This window comes from Carya illinoinensis, chromosome 10, assembly GCF_018687715.1.
Source record: "Carya illinoinensis cultivar Pawnee chromosome 10, C.illinoinensisPawnee_v1, whole genome shotgun sequence".
NCBI classification, from domain to species: Eukaryota; Viridiplantae; Streptophyta; class Magnoliopsida; order Fagales; family Juglandaceae; genus Carya; species Carya illinoinensis.
This window is the reverse complement of record NC_056761.1, coordinates 19,210,698-19,230,517: the sequence shown is the minus strand read 5'-3', so window position 1 is coordinate 19,230,517 and position 19,820 is coordinate 19,210,698. Positions and strand designations below refer to the sequence as shown.

Here is a 19,820-nt window from a genome sequence, read left to right as displayed (position 1 = left end):
CAAGTGGGGTAGCACTAACGGATCATTAAATTCCCTCTGTGCCCACATAAGAAGAATTAGCAAGATAACTGGAGGGACCCTTATAGCCTTGGAAAGGATAGGTCCCATCAGAAAGCCTATTGGATACAAGCCCAAAGCAAGTGTAGATTAGTCACCCAAGTCCTAAAGACAAATACAAATCCATAATGTAACCATCGCATAGTTCATATAAGATGATTAAGCTAGTAGGTTGGGATGAGCCTGCCCTTTTCAGACGATTATCATGTTAAGCCGATAAGAGCAATGAGAGGATTGTGCTTGCTAACTGGTACTTATCAATAATTCTCTAGGCCTATATATGTGATAAGAAGATAACAATTCAGGTAACTTGACACCCAGAGCTTTTATGATATCCCCTTCTACGTATCATTAACTTATGCATCGGAGGTGCTTCAACACCTTGGGCCATCCGCTTTCTTTGTTGCAAGTAGAGTGCATTGATGAACTGTGTGTGGAACACATCCCTAATAGGTTGATTCTCAATAATCACATAGGTGATGGCCGCCGCTAACAATTGCAAGACAATCACCTCTTTTTTTAATACAGATTTTATTGTTTTAATTTCTAGTGTATATAATTCTAGCGTAATTATGTGCATTTTATCATTCATTCAAAAATTGAGGTGTTATGTATTTATTAGAATTTGTAAAAGAGAACTTTATGTCGAATCATAATTTAAGTAAAATTCGATTATAAAAGTATTTAGGTAACAAAAAAGCTATATAATTTTTTACTATTTACATAACTTTTATACACTATTTTTTTTAATTTTTATTATTTTTTTATTTTAATAAATATTTAATATATGGATAATGAATAGAAGAATTTAATGAATTTAAGAAGAATAAATTTAAAAGAAGATTTAAAAAGATATTAAAAATTTTGAAATTTTTTTTAAAAAAATATCGTGTTAAAGGTTGGGGAGGTTGAGTAAATGACTCTTTAGGTAAAGACCGAGGACTCTTGTTACTTAAGAGGGGGTACCATCCTGTGTCGTGCAGGCAAAAGGAAGCGCAGAGAGATCTTCGACTCCATGGTATGATGGCGTTTAATGTTTAGGATTTTGTTTTACATCCCCTCTCTTGTTTTCGCTAGAAACTGATTTCTTGTTTTTCTTGGAAATTCATATAACTCTATTCAAACGTTCGATTCACTATCGAGGCGTCGTTTGTTTTTCCCAGAAAGCAACTTCCTGGAACTAATTTGGTACATGTTGAAAAAAAATGTTCTCGCCGTCGAGGAAGATCCTTTTCTGTTTTGGAGAAAATTTCCCGCTGGAAAAATATGCAACATTGCAATAGATGATTTTCCACTTCTAAGGAATCTTTTGGGGATAATTTTAGCTGGACCAGAATGACGTTAGAATATGCATTTTAAGTCAATTACATGTTTTTTTCTTTTCCTATTGTTTATGATTTCTTAATTTCGTTTTAAGCTTTTTTGCTGATTTTTATTTTTTTGAAAATTTACATTCGAAGCTGATTCGGGTTTGCAATTTATTGTGGTCCTGAAAGTTTTGCATACTGTGTTCTTTCTAGTATCTCGTATCAATTTATTTATTTATTTATTTATATATATATATATATATATTTTAAGTTTCTTCAGCTGGGCTCATGTGATGCCTGTCAAATATTTCTTAGAATTCGATCTTTCCTCTCATTTTGCTCCGCGCACATGGTTTTGCTTCTCTTTCTAATATTCACAATTTATGTTACTTGAGTTCCTTTTTGTAAAACCATCAAGGTCGAGAGGTCATCATTCTAAAAAGTAATGGTGGATTTTATACGAATTTAAGCTAGTTGATCGGTTAAGATCTCTCGTAGAAGAAAAACTAAGCTGGTTATCTATCAGAAGCTTCTTTTTTCTTACAAAAAATGAATGTAATTTTGAGGTTGCATATCTATTACTAGATATGCAAAATATTGATATGAAGAACAATGTTGCATATCTATTATTATTAACCATAGTCATATACAGTATTGTCTTTCACCAAGTCGTATAAAATAACCAATATCCAGTTCTTTGTGTTGTATAGACTTATTTGCACTGTTTGGTTTATGACTAATCTAGTTATTACATGGAAGATGGTAAGGCCTCTCACTTTATATACAGGGTGTCACCCTAATGTAGTTTAACCCTAGAGAGAGAGAGAGAGAGAGAGAGAGAGAGAGAGAGAGAGAGAGAGAGAGAGAGAGATGGGTAGGGATTTACTTATTTGTGATAATCCCCTTTTTTTTTTTTTGGGTGTATGATTTGGCAGAATTTTAATATTCAGAAGAGTTCGGATACTTGTATGGATGGTGTAGAAGACATTTTGGGGGCAAATAGGCTTGAAGATGTGACTTGGCTTTGTTCCCTCTCTGAGTCAGAGCTTGTAAGTACTTGGTGAAAATTTGCAAACCCGTTTAGCAGATTGATGCATCCAAATACAGAAGTGTTTGAGATTTGTTTTATCCTTGTCTTTGTACTATTCTTTTCTCTCATGCTCGTTGAAATGTTATTAGTAATTGCAGGTGAGTGCTCCAAATTCATTTTCTTTGAAATGAGATTCTTAACTTACATAAAAGGTTCTCAAATTTGATTAGATACTAGGCAACATGGTTAATGGCTTAAACTTATCAAAAGGATTTTGTTGGGTCTCACCAAAATTTCACTTTCTATTTACTATTTTACAAAAGTTCTGAATATTTTGTGTTTGATGAGGATAGTGATAATATTAGCCAGTTGATGCAAGTATACTTGATAATTTAAGCTAAAAACTACTGAATATTTTACTTTCTTTTATGCTCCGTAGCATATATGCAAATTTTATGCTCAACAGCGTATAAGAAAATGTACATCGATTAGATTTTAATTGTCAACTTGATTGTCGCTGCATGCTTACTCTCCATGGGAATCCTAAAACCCTGAACAGGGATTAGTTGAAATTAGTTTTGTTGTACTGTGGACTTAAAGATTTATTGATTTTCTGGAATTGATTCGGCTTGCAATGGTAGTAGGCATTCTTTTGTAAGACAAAATTTTCTGGATTAAAATATGGCACCATAGAAACTTTAATTTGGTCTTGTTTCATTTTCTTATGAGTGTGCCTCTACATCCAAAATGATGTGCAAGAAATAAATCCATTTAGATAGCTTCATTGCTTTATGGATCTATATGCTGAGTTTAAAGTATTTATTTTCACAGGATATGCTGATAAGCTTAAAGATAATGCTCATCCAACGTGCAAAAGTAATTGGCCATGAAAGTCTAGCTGAAAATTTTGATCTGAAGATGCTTCGAGCCCTTGGAATGTCTTTCTCTATTGGTCTTATATTTCTATCTTTCCTCATTTTTCATGTTACTGTAGTTAGGAACAAAAGATATTAAGATAAAGTGTTAAGTTATTTAAATCTACTTTGTTATGTTGTGTAGTTTGAGTTGATTTCTGCAATATTTGTGTTAAATACTGCTGTATAAATTGTGCCTATTATGCTCTAGTAGTAGTACCAAGTTTTAACATGTTAGGCATTGAAAAAGTTTTGTCTCTGGTTTGGCCCCATCCATTTATAACTTATCAAAATACTGTACTGAATAGTATAGTGGAAAACCCTACTTTCCCTTCATGTTTACCTCCATGTTATATCACTTATTTACTTCTAGCTTAGTTTTATGGTTATTTACCTTAGTTTATTTTAGCTTGTGTTTTATGATTTAAAATCTGTCAACTATCCAACTTTTGTTTAGGAACTTACTTTTCCGGGTGAGTTGTGAAGTAGGTGGGCTTTGAGATGTGGTATTTCCTTGGTGATTCTTTCGGGGCTGTGGCTTGTCATATGAGTCTGAAGTTCATATTTTTGTATGTGAAAGTAAGTATAAATACCTCCATATACTAGGCTCTTACTAATGAGTAGCACATCCTTAGAATTGTAACCCTCCCATGGCATATAAGCTACTAATACTTTTTTCTCAAATCAAGTTCATCACCAACTGTAGCAGCTCCGTCTGCTAAAACTTGTCCCCCATTTTAATTCATTTACGTTGCGGAACCTGTAGTTTTTTATGCACACAAGTATTTTTGTTAGAACGTTGATACATAACTAATGGAATCCATAGAATATCTCGCTTTCCCAATTAAAGTATTTTTTCAGTATCAGTATAAATGATCTTTCCCTCGTGTTCAGCTATAGTGAGAGCTATTGTATCTCGAGCCGCTTCAATTCAGGGGGTGTGTACATGTGTGCATGCACAGATGCACGTTTTCCTATGGATTCTAAGGTTTCTCATTGTAGTGATTGATTTACACATATTTTCCCAATGGATTTTGAGGTTTCTTTTTGTAGTTGTGGATTTATGCCCTCTTGTTTGATGGAAGGGTTTTGGTTTAAATTATGATCTTACTCCTTTGGTCCCACAATAAGTGAGATGTTTCCTAGTTAATGTCCTCAAAAAAAAAAAAAAAAAAAAAAAAAAAAAAGAAAGAAAAAATCTGCCAGCTCATATTTGTGAAAAAGAATTTTCTATTGCTCAAACTTCTGGTTCTTTTGTGGACGATTAATTATTTTTTTAAAATTTTATTTTAGTTAAGAAATTGTCTACCAATAACTTCTCCGTGCACTTGTGCAGGGTTCATTTTGATGGAATATTTGAAAGGAAAGGGTAAGGATTTATCACTTGGTCCTGAAGACTCTGCTGCATTTATGGATCACTGCAAATTATTGAAATGTAATGTTGAAGAAATTGTGAGCCTAGAAGAATTAAAGGCACTTATTGGTCCCGACTCCAAGAAGAGACTGGCAAAAAGGTGAGTCGAAGCTTCATGGCTTGATTCTTACCTTATTTTGTGTTGTCAGATGATGTGTGTTTGGGAATACTTCATAATTTTTCTAATTAATAACTCCGATGAGCACGCCTGTAGCATGTTTTAGCTTCTTCCAGAATTATTTCTACTTTGGTGGACTTAGTTGATGTTATTTCACTTATCAAAAAAAAATAGTTGATGTTATTTCTTCTTCTTTTGTTGCTCTGTATCATAATGCTTTTGTTTGCTAGTTAATGTCCCTCTGCTACTTTGGCTGACAAAGTGAATCATTGCTACCATGCTGTAAAACGAGGTTATTTTTTCTTGTGCAGACAATCTAAGATTCTTGTTGAAAGGAGTGAATGTATAGTGACACGGATAAAAGTTTTGAAGAATAAGACAAATATAGAGAGATTTCCTCAATCTCTCTATATTTTTTCCCAGTATAATAAAAAATAGAGAGATCGAGGAAATTATGGCCTTAGAGTGTGGAAGGGGAAAATGCAATCCATATAGCTGACTTTAACTAGTTGAAAAAGTATATATTGAACCGATTTCATTATTTAGGATCTCAATTATTTAACCGAGTTGAGTTAGGTTGATACAAACTGCTCTGGTGTTGGGATAACTTGTACAATTTTCAACTGGAATGAATAGCCGATCTGCTCGCATATAAAACCTAGTATCCTAAATACTCAGAAACTAGCGGATTGCACTGTTTATGGAGCGCTATGTTGCTGAGTCTTTGAGGACGTAGTTGTTTGGACATCCATATTGTTTTTAACCAATGATGGAAAGGACATCTCCAGGATTCTTATTCATCTTGGTTTAACATTTGAATATGGTAGCATATTCCATCAGGCATCAAGATTGAAGAAGTCAAGATGATGCTATTTTAAACCTAGCATATGCTATACGTTAGTACGACATATCACATGCAATGTCCTTTATACATATCTATTTATTAGGTGCATGCACTGATCGTTTGTGTTTGTAGACAGAGCAAAGGTGTGGCCTCAAACTAGAGAGATATCAAGAAGATCATCATGAAAGCTGATCAAGCCAAGTCAAAATGCTTGATAATTAGAATTTATCCCTAGTAGAAAGGAACATGAATGAGAAGGCTTTCGATTCTCTGCACTGTCATGATGCATATTGAAGGCAAACTAGCAACCTTTTACCCTTCTGAAGCAAGTACACGACATCGAACTACATAGCGGATTTTACATACAAGTCTACTCTTAGAAGAGGATTCTTTTGTTTCTTTGTTTTCATCAAAATTATAGGTTGAAAATATATGTTTCTTACTATATGCTGATTACTCACCTTGGTGGAATCCTTGTATTATGATTTTGTGAAATTAGACTAGTCTTCTTCTTAAATGGTTCGTCATGTCTATCATGATCATCTTACAGATTGTTCCCATCATTAATGAAATGCATGTTTAAGATCATTATGAAACGCTGATTGGTGGTAATAATCCAATCCCGGCCTGAACCTAATTAGATTTGAATCTGTTGAGATTATCATCCTAGTGTGGCTGATCATCCTCTCAGACCAGCTATACTAATTATTGCCTTGATGAGCTATATATTATCTTACCAAGTTGCTAATGAAACCCCTCAAGCAAGTTCCTCCTCTTGCTCATCCTACGGGATAGTGGCATTCGTTTCCAGCTGTTTTCCCCTCCAAAGGGCGTCTGGTATCAGTATCAGCCAAATTAATTTTATTGGATTGAGTGATAACATTGCCTGTTTGGGAACACAATTGTTCTCGGATATTCTTATACTATTTCATAATTATTCATAAACAACTTCACTATTATTTACAGATATTTTGAGATATTCTTAACATCTAAATGGAGAGTTTGAATCTGTCAGGCTCCCATCTCTCTCTTGCTCTTCGTTATATGACTTCTTGAGAAATCCAGCAGCGTTTGATGGTATTTTCAGCTTTGATTTTCAGATAAACCACACCGCTTTTATATATATATATATTTATATATATTTGGTATACTTTCTTTGTGTTCTATGTGTCCTTTATCCTAAACAAATCATTTGAATTACACCGCAAAGTTCATGCGTGATTAGTGGTTTGCTTCTGGAGAGAATCAGCGACATGATGAACAGTGAATATGTTCACACTCAAATTTTTACATTAATCCCTAAAAAGATAAAATTCAATAATATCTCATCACCTAAATTTAATTGATTATCTTCTCATATCCAATTTTAAAAGGTTCAAAATTGCACAGGCTAAGCTCTCTCTCTCTCTCTCTCTCTCTCTCTCTCTCTCTCGCTGTGCATGCTGGGTCATAAGATTGTACTTTTTTTGGTGCTGCATGCAGGCTTGATACAATGAAACCCCATCATGGGACTCATGGGATTCCAATGGGAACAAAAAGGGGAGGCAATGGGGATGAAGCCAAAAACTGGGAATAAAAGTCTTTGTGGATTTGTTAAGTCATTTCTGCAATCTTTCTTCCCATCTGACATTTGAGAGCCTCCAGTTTCCTGCTGGCCATGCTTTGTTTGTTTGTTCCAATGACCGCATGGCAATAAAGTATAAAGGGCCCCAATGTTCAACCAAGATAAGAGGTGTCATTTCATCTTTCCTTTCCTTGAAGAACCACTCCATCTATGTCTATTTATTAGGTTACCAGAGAGAAAAAAAAAAAGAAAAAAGAAAAAAAAAATGCTTGTGGCCTTGAGCACTTGAGATGTCCCCATTTGTGGTAAAGCCCACTTGCTTCCCATCCCAGAAGATTTTTATTATTATTTTCTTATAATTAAATCCCTATCAGAGTAAATGTTCCCAACACAATCAAATATACTTTGCTTAAGCAATTAGTTGGAGAGACCTGACCACTTTGCTGATCTGATGGAATTACTTCTTTTGAAAGAACGATCAAAGTCCACTAAGCAATAGAGATTACTCCAAAGTCAAACACATCATGCCATGATGAACATACCTACCATGCTTTGCTTGCAACCTCCAAAAGAAGAGCTAACACAAAATCAAAGTGTGGTTCAAAAAGCCTAATTCAGGATAATGATTAAAGGTTATTCCAATTAGCAAGTATTCTTCTTCTTTTTCTTCCCCTCACATGCTTTGGAAGATGTAGTCCTCGAATTGCACGTGCGCTCGACGCAATCGTCGCCTACAAGGTACGATGATCAGTAGTATTGCAGATAAATCAACACTAACACAGGCTTTGTCCACATGATGATAAGGCTATTCATGAAATGGCTTGGGTGATTAATTCAAATGTTGTTGTAGTCTTTGGTCGTAAACAGGAAAAGAAAAATGATCATGGTCGACAAATATTGTGTAAAAAAGTTGGTATACAAGACATTCAGAATCTTATCGTATCATCATCTTGCAAAAAGATTAGAGCATGGTGTCGGTTAAATAAAGCACATGATATAATCCTTAAATAACTTTTAATTATTGCTTGGATCGACAACTAGAGAGGCATTGGACCTCAAAGCTGGTTTTGCTTAAACATCAAGGCAGTACTCGCCCTCAATGATGTTGTTTTCAAATAAAAATTATACCCTTCATGAGCTCAGTGGGCGCGCATGAATGCATGTCTCAGCATGAAATGCCCTCCCGCCAATGAAAATCTAAGGACGTTTTATAATCTTTCTAAACTGTTATTATGAGAAATAATATTTATAATTTTAAGATGTGTAAGTTTTGTACACACTTTTTGAAAAAAAAATAGATAAATATAGAACCCACAGAAAAATCTATTTTTTTAATATTAGACATTACTTTTTTCTAAAACGAGTGCACAGCTTACACACTTTACAATTGTATCTAACATTTGTTATCTATTAAATATATCAAAAAGGCCATGCGCTATAGATTAATTAATATGATTAATTACTTGATATATCTTCCATGCACGCATGCAAGGAAAGGAAACAAAGGCCGTCAGCATGTCATCACAAACAAGCTTTGTTATTTGTTGATGTGTCAAATTGTATATATATATATATATATATATATACACACTAACAAAGGCAACTATTGCATGCTCTGTCTCGTCTGATTATTATTACGTGCCCTCATTGTGGCTGCCATGAATTGACCTGACCTGTTCATGTTCTGTCTTCTCAGGTCACAGAAACCATGGCTGGCTAGCTAAAAGATAATCTGGTTTATTCTAATTGCTTCATTGAATAACTGTGAAGAAATCACTCATTTTAGTACTGACTGCGGATTTTGTCACCAAGTTAATATATGCCTTGTTTTAAAGCTAGCTAGGTGAGATAAATATGTCTAATTTGCAGTACCTTAGGTACTATTTAGCACTAAACTGAGACACCAGACGTGGTTGCAACCTTAAACTATCAAAATGCTGTACGTACGAGATCGATGAAAAACATGCGATGCATGTGATACAATTAATTTTTTTGGTCAAATCTTAATGGATGATTCAAACATGTGACAATTCTTTTTTGTCAAATCTTGTTTTAAATGTTTTAAATAGGTTTTTACAAGATTATAGATTCATTCTTTTATATATATTATACGTTCCTTGCTTCCTAGCTAGCTAGCTGCCTCAAAAAATCAAGAAAAAAAGTTTAGAGCACTCCAAATAGATGCTTTATAATACATTTTTCTTAAAAATATGAAGAAATTTGTTCAAAAATGACCTACAATGGATGTTATATTTCATCTTCATTTTCCATTTTCCTACAGTACTGATCCCTCTACATCTAGAAGGAAGTGTTCACCCATGTTAAACATTTTTAATTTGTTTCTCTCTCCTCGATCGTCTTATTTTCTTTATTCCTTTTATCTTCATTTCAAACCCTCTCTCTTTCTCTTTCCCACACTTTTTCTTTGTTTGGCGCCAAAGACTGAGCTGGGTTTCTCTCAAATAACACCCCTAGGCACCCAGTTTTGCTCGAATAATTATTTTTTGGCCCAATAACAATTCCATATCTTCAAGTGAATTGTTTATTCCACGTCTTCAAGTGAATTGTTTTCTGAACAGAGACAAAATATCTTTTTTTTTTAAATTAATTTATATTTTAATTTAATTTATAAATTTGGATTAATTTAAAATAATATATAATTAAATGATATTGTATATGGGGAGATATTACAAATATATAAAGATATGAGTATATCATTAATAGTTAGAGAAAATATTTTAAATGAATAAAAAATATTAAAAAAGTATAATATTTAAATGATATAAAGAAAAAATAGATAAACTAATATATAATATATTATAGAAGTTAGTATGGAAAATAAAAAATAAAAATTAATTTTAATAATTTATTTTAAAGAAAATAGAATAGCCAAGCATGAAAAAAATAGACGCGGAGAGCTATTGGGATAAAATCCGACCATTGGGTTAGGCACAGCATTTGAAAGTTAATTTTTGCTATAGTAAATTTAAAACAAAAGTCAAATTTGATGTAACAAATAAAATATTTTTTTATTACTACTTTTGGCATGTTCTCTCTCTTCTCTAACATAGGGTCATAGACATATCTAAAATCGCTAACAAGCAACTATATTTTTCCTATTCGAATTTTGCTATATATAAATAAATTCATATATTAATTTACATATCAATATTAATTTATTTATATTTAAAAATTAAATTAATATTTTTTCAATAAAATTAATTTTTTTAACTAATTACATCAAATTAATACAAAAATTAATATATTATTATGCTTGCAACTATATTTTTTCTATCCAAAATATCATCCCATTATTTCCCAATAGCTTTAATTTATGAGCCAAATAAAAACACAAACGTATGATTTTTTTAATTTTTGAAAATATCACATCACCCGGTAGTTTTAATTCAGATAAATAAAAACACATGACACAAACTTATCTTTCCGTTTATTTCCCAGTACAATATGATTTTTAAAAATATAATTTTTTAATCAATAATTTAATTAAAATATGATTACTAATTAATATATAATAAATAGAATGGTAAAATATGATAAAATTAAATAAATTAATAATTAAAAAATTAAACACTTTTTTAGGTTAATATTATTTTATATAGATTACTATATAATGAATAAAAGAATAATCTAATATAGAGATTTGATATGAATGAAATAGTCAAAGTTAAATTCATTACATATTATTTTATTATTATATAATGAAAAAATAACTATTTCAATGTGAAGACTTATTTGAATGAAATAGTTAAAATTTAAATTCATCTTATATTTAGTAAAAATGTGCTTTATATATGCATAATCCATTAACAATGTTCAAACCCATTGTAATTCTAGAACTCATTTATTTATGCAATATATATATATATATATATAATGAGATCGATAATTGAGATAATCATGTTTAGGGGTGTAAAAATAGATTGGAAAATCGGAAAATCGACCCGAACCTGTTGGTTCGGTCCCCTTTTTGACCGATTCAGTCTGGAATCGGTTTCTTCATTTTAAAAACCTGTTAAATCCAATTTTAAATTGATTTTACGTTATCCAATACTGGATTGGATCAGTTCACAAATTATATATATATTTATTAATTTTTAATATTATATATAATATATTTTATATATAATATATATAATTATGTATAAAATAATATATTATAATTTATAACATAACATTTTAATTTTAAATATAAATATTTATTTGTTCATATGTTACAATAAATATGTTACACCCCTAATATTCATGTTTTTTATTCTCATTGCTCTATGAAAAATCGATGTGTTTGCTTGATCCGTTTTCCGAAGACAACCGATGACCGATCACAAAAATGGATCAGTACCATGGTTTTGGTTTTTTCTGGACTGTTCTGTTCTGATCTCGATCTAAATATATATTAAATGTTTTTTCACAAGTGTCATGAACACGTCGTACAAGACAAAGAGCGCCTCGTGATCTTTCATGCCAAATCTTAGTTAGATCTCATCCTATCATTGTCAAATGAAATTGTCAATACAATCATTTAGCAACTGATCACGTAATTACGTCCTTTCCAAGTATCCTATCGAGGTAGAGTTGAACTTGGAACAAATTAAACAAGTTATAGGCTGATCATTTGCTTTCACAAGATCTAACTAGATTCACCGCTACGTTAATACACAAAATAAATTAGCTTTACAGATAACAAAAACGATTATTTGTAAAGAATTATTTACGATGCAAATAGAATCGAATAAATAATTATTTTTATTATAAATAATTGGCCATATATAAACACTTTTCTTGTAATTAAGGTCATATTTAGTCAAGTTATTTTATTACTATTTATTATGATTCACAAATTATTACTACTATTTATAAATTATTCACTATTTTATTATTATTATTTATTATTTTTCGTTATTATTCATAAATCATCTAAAATCACCTCAGCATCCAAATTTAGCATTAAGATAAATAATATAAGTCGAGTTCAAACTTCATCAATTCAAAGTGTAAACTCTAAAATTATGTTTGGGTGGTGAAGTGATTTAAATATTTTGTGAATAATAGTGAAAAATTATTAAATAATAGTAAATAATAGTATATAATAGTAAAAAGTATGTAAAAATTAATAATAAAATAATAAATAATAATGAAATATTTCATCATCTAAACCAGCATTAATCAAACAGTAGTATATATAAGGGTACGTTAAATTTTTATGTTTAATTCACAAGCAAAAGGTACTCTCATGAGCAGGAACCAAATCTAACCCCTCTAGGCCTAATTGTATATTATAATGATCAGAGACCTTTTGCCCATATTGGTCGACCAATGGTTTGGTTCTTTTTCCTCTCTCTCTCTCTCTCTCTCTCTCTCAAATAGAGGTACTTATTTCACATGTTAGGCCATGATAAAACAGGTTTGGCCATGGCCACCACCTGAAAGAAACCACAATCATTGCCTCTATCTTTACGTATATATGAAGACTTTTGGCACCCTTAGATTGCCTTTTTCTCATGAAAAAGGGAAAGATCATTTACTTTATTAATATTTCTGCAGTATCATAACATGGACCGCTTTGAACCCCTGCATGTTCTGCTTTGAACTAAGCCTTGTTATAATACAGCACACATATCATATTAAATTTTCATAAAATTAAATTTATAAATTGAAGTAGATTGATGCAATACATTAAATTAATATAAAATTACTCTTATTATAAAATAAATATAATATATTATATGAAATTATATCAATATATAAATTTATTTTTATGATATCGACTCTGCATGACTGTAATACTATTCATTAATTAAACATGTTTTGGGTACTAAAAAAAAAGGGTGGATAAAAATTCTTCTGAATCGGGGCCACTTTGCTTTGAATTTTCATGCATGCCCTTTTTATGTTTTCAAAAAAAAAAAAAAAAAAGAAAAAAAAAAAAAGATTGCAGCAATGCTCATCGCTTCCCTCCTTTTCTGTCCCGACCGAAAGAGATGCCCTTTTTTCGTCCCCAACGGTCGAAAGTGTGTCCTTTGTAGGTTTGACTATCCAACGGCTGTTGTTATCACCGTACGATTTCGAGGAGAGGAATGATCATGGCCGGCCATGGCTATAAATTTTCCAAGGTTTGACTGGATGCACCTAATTTAATTGTCCTTAAACGGCGAGTAGTTTATTAATTCTTCCTGAAAAGAAATCTTTACCTACCTCACCTGCCTAATGACATTCCGTTTGGTTTCTCAAAGTGTGATGCTACACCACGGAGGGTCTCACCGAACGGTAAAACTTTTTATTTTGAAATATTCTATTAATTAGTCTCGTATATAGCATATTACTCTTTTTATTTTTATCTTACTAAATGAGTAGTATATAAATAATGAGTAGAAAAATTTAATTATTTTAAAAAGAATAAAAAATAAAAAATTGTATGGTATACGGGACTTATGAATAGTAAAGCTCTTTTATTTTTTAAACAATTTATACAATTTAAAAAATATAAAAAAATTATAAATTTATTAAAAAATACTTCCTTAACTCTTAAGTACAAATACAAAACCCGATCGATAAGTTCTAAGCGACGAGTGGACTTAATTAATCCTATTGTTAAATCGATGGTCATTGAATTTGGACTAAATATAAAATTTGTACATATAATTAATTATGGCTTTAGAATTATAAATCTCGAAAAAAAATATCTAATTAATTTTAAAATGATTATTTGTGATGAATTATTTAAGATAAAAATTATAATTTACTATTAGAACAGAATCATTTTTATAGAAAATTATTATTTTTATTGTAAATAACTGATCCTTTGTAGTGTCTATATAGTGAACATAGAGTAAAAACGGTGGGAAATAAAATTGTTTAATTGAGTATTTCAGTGCTATATATATATATATTATATTCTTAATTTGCATGACTTTGACAAAGTTTTTATACGACATGCATGTTATGCATTGACCAATGCAGATATCTTTTCAAATTCGAACCACAAAAATAATATATAAAAAAATGGCATTCAAGATCAATGTTGGGTGGTTAGGAGAATGTCGCATTCTCATTGTGGAATAAAATTAACCAATTATCGGTAGTTAGAAAGTGTTGACTTGATTATTACTTATTACATATGGATAAACTGTGCTACTACCTTATTAGCATTAATAATATTATTGATAAAGATTACTTATTTTAATTTGTATTTATAAGTACTGATGATGGTGATGATTAGATTGTTATAGTAATAATATATTAACATTTATGCAAGAATAATACTACTTATAGTCGTAGAGTACGCAACTATCGTATATTTACTTTGAAAAAGAGTGAGTTTTACTATTAAAAAAATTAATTTTTTTTATATGTGTCTCGTATTTAATCATTTTTTTAAAATGACCGTGCGGTATTTACACATTTACAACTGTAACTATCATTTCTCTTAATGTAAATATAATAAAAATTTTCTTTATTAGATTTTTGATTTATCAATTTAATTTTTAAAATTATAAATATTATTTCTCTAATTAAAATTAAAATATTTGATGTTAATTAGATTCTTGAAAATTATAGATAGCACGCATGCATGAAAAGAATTCATGATAGTAATACTTTGGGGATTGATGATTAATGCATGCATGCGGAGGTTTTTTCACTTTTTTTGAAAACTAAAGTAGTTGGCCCGCAGATTCTCTGAACTTGATTATGATGATGGCGGTAGAATCTCCACAGTCGGCACAAGCAACTAGACTAGGGTTAAAACCTCATGCATCTTTTTTCTTATAATTAGCATTTGCCGGAAACTAAAGTACTGTTGTGTACTGGGGAGGGGACAACATCTACGGCCAGTTTTTCTTCTGTTTTCAGGCAGTACCAGTGATGAAACTAAACCCCTTCATCATTGTAATGATGAAGGGTTCTTTCTTCTATTAAGAATGTGCAGGTGAATGCATGTCATGAGAACTCTATCTATATTGTTTCTGCGTGTGATTAAAGTTAAATCATACCGTTTATAAATTTCCATAATTTGTCATAATATGTTAAATTTATTTATAATAAATATAATTTTATAATTTAATATATCACATCAAATCACGTTAATTTATAAATTTATTTTTATAAATTATTTTTATAGGTAAAGTATTTCTCTTCTTAATGTACTCATTAAAAATAATCATTCGAATAAAATTAATTTTAAAATACTTATTCTAAAAATTTAAGCAAATGGAAAATGATAAATATGAATATTGAAATTATATTACGACATTCCTTTAATATTATTAAATCAAGATTCAAACTTCTCTATAATGATCACGTGAAATGTTATTTAATTAAGATTCAAATTTAAGGTATCTGATATCATGTTAAATCAATTTTGATCTAAGAAATTTAAAGATTAAATTATATATATTCTATAAAGAAAATAGGGTGAGGAATCAAAATATATATATATATATATCTAATTAAAAAAAAAAAAAGATTTTGGAATTGGCATTCTTCCCAGTTTACACCGTAGATCATATATAATTATGAAGAGGTAGTGGTCTTTTCGTTTTTTACTTTTTGATCCCCTTGAACTCTGTAATCTCCTTTATATATAATATATCAAGCTTGATTAGGGAAAAAAAAAAAAAATGAAGAGGTAGTGGTCTCTTTAAGATGGTGGATTTCTAATAAGTGCTGGTTAGGGGTGTAACCAGTTTAGTTGGATCTGATTTTAGATAAAATTTAAGATTGAACCGGTATGCACCGGTTTTGTATTTTTCAAAATCGATTACGCACCGGTTATCCTCTTAAACTGGTATTCCAATTTTACCAATTTTTGATCCGATTTTCTAGTTTTAATATATTATATTATATATTAAATAGTATAATATATTATAGTATATAATATTATAGTAATAATATATTGTAGTATATTATATTATATACTATAGTGATATATTATAATATATAATAAAGTAATATATTATAGTATATTATAATATATAGTGATATAGTATTAGTATAACTATTAATATGAATTATATAATATTAGTATAACTATTAATACAATAAACAAAATAGTATAAGATTTTAAAATTTAATATTATATTAATTAGTAATTTATCATATAATTCAAAACTATTTTATATATAATTATATATTATATATAAAATTTATATACTATAGAAAAAATTAAAATATATATTTAAGCCAGTTCGATCTGATTTTAGAAAAAAAAAATTGAAATCGAATCGATTTTGACCGATTTAAAAAAAAAAAAAAAATCGATATCAGACTGAACCAAACTCGAGACTGGACTGATGTTGCCGATTTGATCTAGTCCAATCCGACTTACCGACTTGCCCCTTTTTTATTTTAAATCCCTAGTGCTGGTGAAGCATAATCATGGACCTAACTGCCGGTAGACCCCAGAGTTGACTATAAATATAATTATTGGATCCATAAACTCAAAAGATCCTCCCATTGAGAACCTCATCATGAGTTGGGTTTCTCCCATGCTACCATCTATATATTTTATTTTTCAAACCCCATTTCTTTAAGTTTTTTCAAATATTTTTTTGGTGCTCTTTGTTATATACATAAACCAGACAATGTACATATATAGCTATATCTTACATATTTTGAACCAAGCAGATTCTAACATCACCAATATTTGTCATTTCATAATTATTTCAATGTTCTTCTTTAAAAGAGAAAATAAAAAACTTTTATAAAAAAATATTATTTATGATGAACTAAATAACTATTTCTAATTATTTTCGTCGCAAATAGTCATTCATAATGGCAAAAAAATATTTTTTTGACTAAATTTTATTAATTTAAAGATATAATTTATTTGAAAATGAACTTCACCTTCCATTCCCACTCAAAGCTTATACATATATATCACAAAAAGAAAAAAAGAAAAAAAAAAGACCAAGTTAATTGTGCTCATAAATATATGAGTGATATTACATATAGTTATGAAGTGTGTAAGTGTCGTGCAGTTATTTTAAAAAAGAGTGAGATTCACTATTAAAAAATTATTATTTTTTTCATATAGATCCTATATTTATTCATTTTTTTCGAAATGAATATGCAGCATTTACGCAGTAATCACGACTACAACTCTCTAAATATATATTATAGAAACTTTGAAGAACATGATCATAAGAACTAATTGGCCACTTTTGAAGACCCAAAATGGTTTAATTTATATCTCTTTTTCCTCCTTTTTCCTAACATGGGGCGGTTCAAATAGACAACATGCGCGCTGCTGATCATAATTAAGTTGTCAAGAATTTTAGGTTAGCTAAAACCTGAAACGATTGCTACAAGTCCAACTACTCAAATTTAAGAGTTGACCTATCTATCTTGTTGAGGCAAATATTCTATACATACATACATACATACATATATATATATATATATGTACACTACTTCAATAGATAGTTCAGAATTAGGATGCCAATATTGCTGTTTGATTGCATGCAGCAACTACTGCATTAAATATAAGACTATGAAAATTTAGAAGACCGAACACTGCATCGAACTTTGACCTTGTTATAAAAACTTAAAAAGTAGAGAAGTATTGGCCAAGACGTTCAAGAATAAATAACTCGTCCCATAGAATCGTTTTTCTTTGAATGAAACACTCATTTTTATAACCTAGCTGCAAAAGCAACAACGTTCTTACAATTTTGGAACCACATGACATTCTTAATTGTGCTACTGAACAACAACAAAAGACAGACATGCAGTTCGACGTTACTTTTGAAGCTTTTTCTGGTAGAGCATGCATGATTAATGTAAGAAGAGAAAATGAACGGAGGAGATGTAGTGACTGGCCGAGTTAGCTAGTGATCGATCATCTATCTGATGTGTTCTATACAGCGTGACATCATGATAAAGATATGAAGATCAGAAAAAGGATTTTTATTGAGGGGACAAGGGATGGCTGTAGGTTGTTAGAATGTCATCTTAGATACCTAGGGTGCCACACCTCATGACCCTGATAATACATACACATGAGTACCCTTTGATAGAGATATTATTAATTGGCCGGATTAATGTTATAGATCATTTGGCGTATATATAGAAGAAAGGTACAAGAGATAAAGGGATTTTGGGCAATTAGCTATAGTTTTATTAATTATTTCCTTGAATACTGAATTAATTAATTGAATACTGAATTTGCAAAGAAATGGATCTGTCCAAGGTCATGCTCGAAAGAGATGCATGCAATGCAAGTGGTCAGTGGTCACCATATGGTTACGTAAACGAGGCTGCTACATGAGACCTAAGCTTGGTGGATTACTTATTGAAGATGCTCAAAGTATTTTAAAATCTTTGACTTCTTGGTCTATTGTTCATACAAATAGAAATGCAAATATGACAGCTCATAGATTGATAAAAGTTGTTGATCTTGATCTTGACGATTGAAGACAAGTACGTTTTGGAAGATATGCCTCAATGTATTCATTCCACAGACGTTTTAAGCTAGTAAATTAATGCAAGTTTTCTGTTATTAATTATGAAATTCAGTTTCATTTTTTTTTAAAAAAAAAAAGAACAAAACGAACATATATATGTAGAATATTATAATTATTATAATAAAAATAACTTTTACATTTTAAAACGTGCAAACCTCGCACAATATCATTTAAAAAAAGTGAAAATTCATCTATTTTTTTCTAATGAGAATGCACCGGATTTACAAACTTTATGATTATATTAATTAACATTGCTCTTGTTATAATGATGACGATTAATTATGTTTTCGATAAAAAAAAAAGAAAAAAAAAAGAAAAGAAAAAGAAACTGAGAAAAAATATGGAAATTTTCTAATGAGTCTGCAGCACTACTGCACGTACGTATATGTGGGGGAAAGATTTTCCTATGCTTGAATGTCTACTTTAACAAAGAACAATCGGTACTCTCTCTTGCAATTTCATTGAAATTGCTAGATAATGCCAGTAAAGATATTATGCACTTCACAACCTTAAAGCTATTGTCAAGTACTGAAAACAAATACCAAACTGCAAAGGGACCACGAAGTACAATAACAAGAGATCGAAGATCGATAAAAAAAAAAAAAAATTAAAAAAAGAAAAAGATAAAGGTAAAGAAAAGAAAGAAAAGAAAAAGGAACCATTCAAAGGTTAATATAGGTGTAGTTTAAATAGTATTGAGATGAGATTGTTTTAGATGAAAATTAAAAATTGAATAAAATATTATTAGAATATTATTTTTAATATTATTATTATTTTAAAATTAAAAAATTGAATTATTTATTATATTTTGTGTAAAAATTAAAAAAAATTGTAATAATAAGATGAGATGAAATGAAATAGCTTCTATATCTAAACTATAGAGTCCTGATCATATGTTATTTGCTTGCGGGTCTAGTCGATTGACAATTTCCATATATATATATATAATAAATAAATTCAATGTAGACCATTTATGTCACTTAAATAATAAAATTTGATCAGTAAGATTCAGAATTTAAAATTTATCTTTCAAATCAAATTATATTTTATAAAAACTTTACTAAATGTAATTTATACATCGAATTTGTATCT

At 30.0% G+C, this 19,820-nt stretch overlaps 1 protein-coding gene across 1 annotated transcript; it reads left to right on the top strand.

Annotated features, from left to right (window-relative positions):
* Positions 1–1,027: 1,027 nt before the first annotated feature.
* On the top strand, positions 1,028–6,272 carry LOC122279490. The gene is made up of 5 exons (XM_043090172.1): positions 1,028–1,075; positions 2,300–2,413; positions 3,226–3,346; positions 4,645–4,822; positions 5,817–6,272. Exons 1-5 carry the CDS (start codon positions 1,073–1,075, stop codon positions 5,842–5,844), a joined length of 444 nt encoding a protein of 147 aa, XP_042946106.1. The 5' UTR covers positions 1,028–1,072; the 3' UTR covers positions 5,845–6,272.
* The last annotated feature ends 13,548 nt before the right edge of the window (positions 6,273–19,820 follow it).

Excerpts from the sequence above, each read along its gene's own strand:
- LOC122279490 (XM_043090172.1), top strand. Across the intron at positions 2,414-3,225 it reads CCCTCTCTGAGTCAGAGCTT|GATATGCTGATAAGCTTAAA; the intron begins GTAAGTACTTGG and ends TTATTTTCACAG. Across the intron at positions 3,347-4,644 it reads TGGAATGTCTTTCTCTATTG|GGTTCATTTTGATGGAATAT; the intron begins GTCTTATATTTC and ends GCACTTGTGCAG.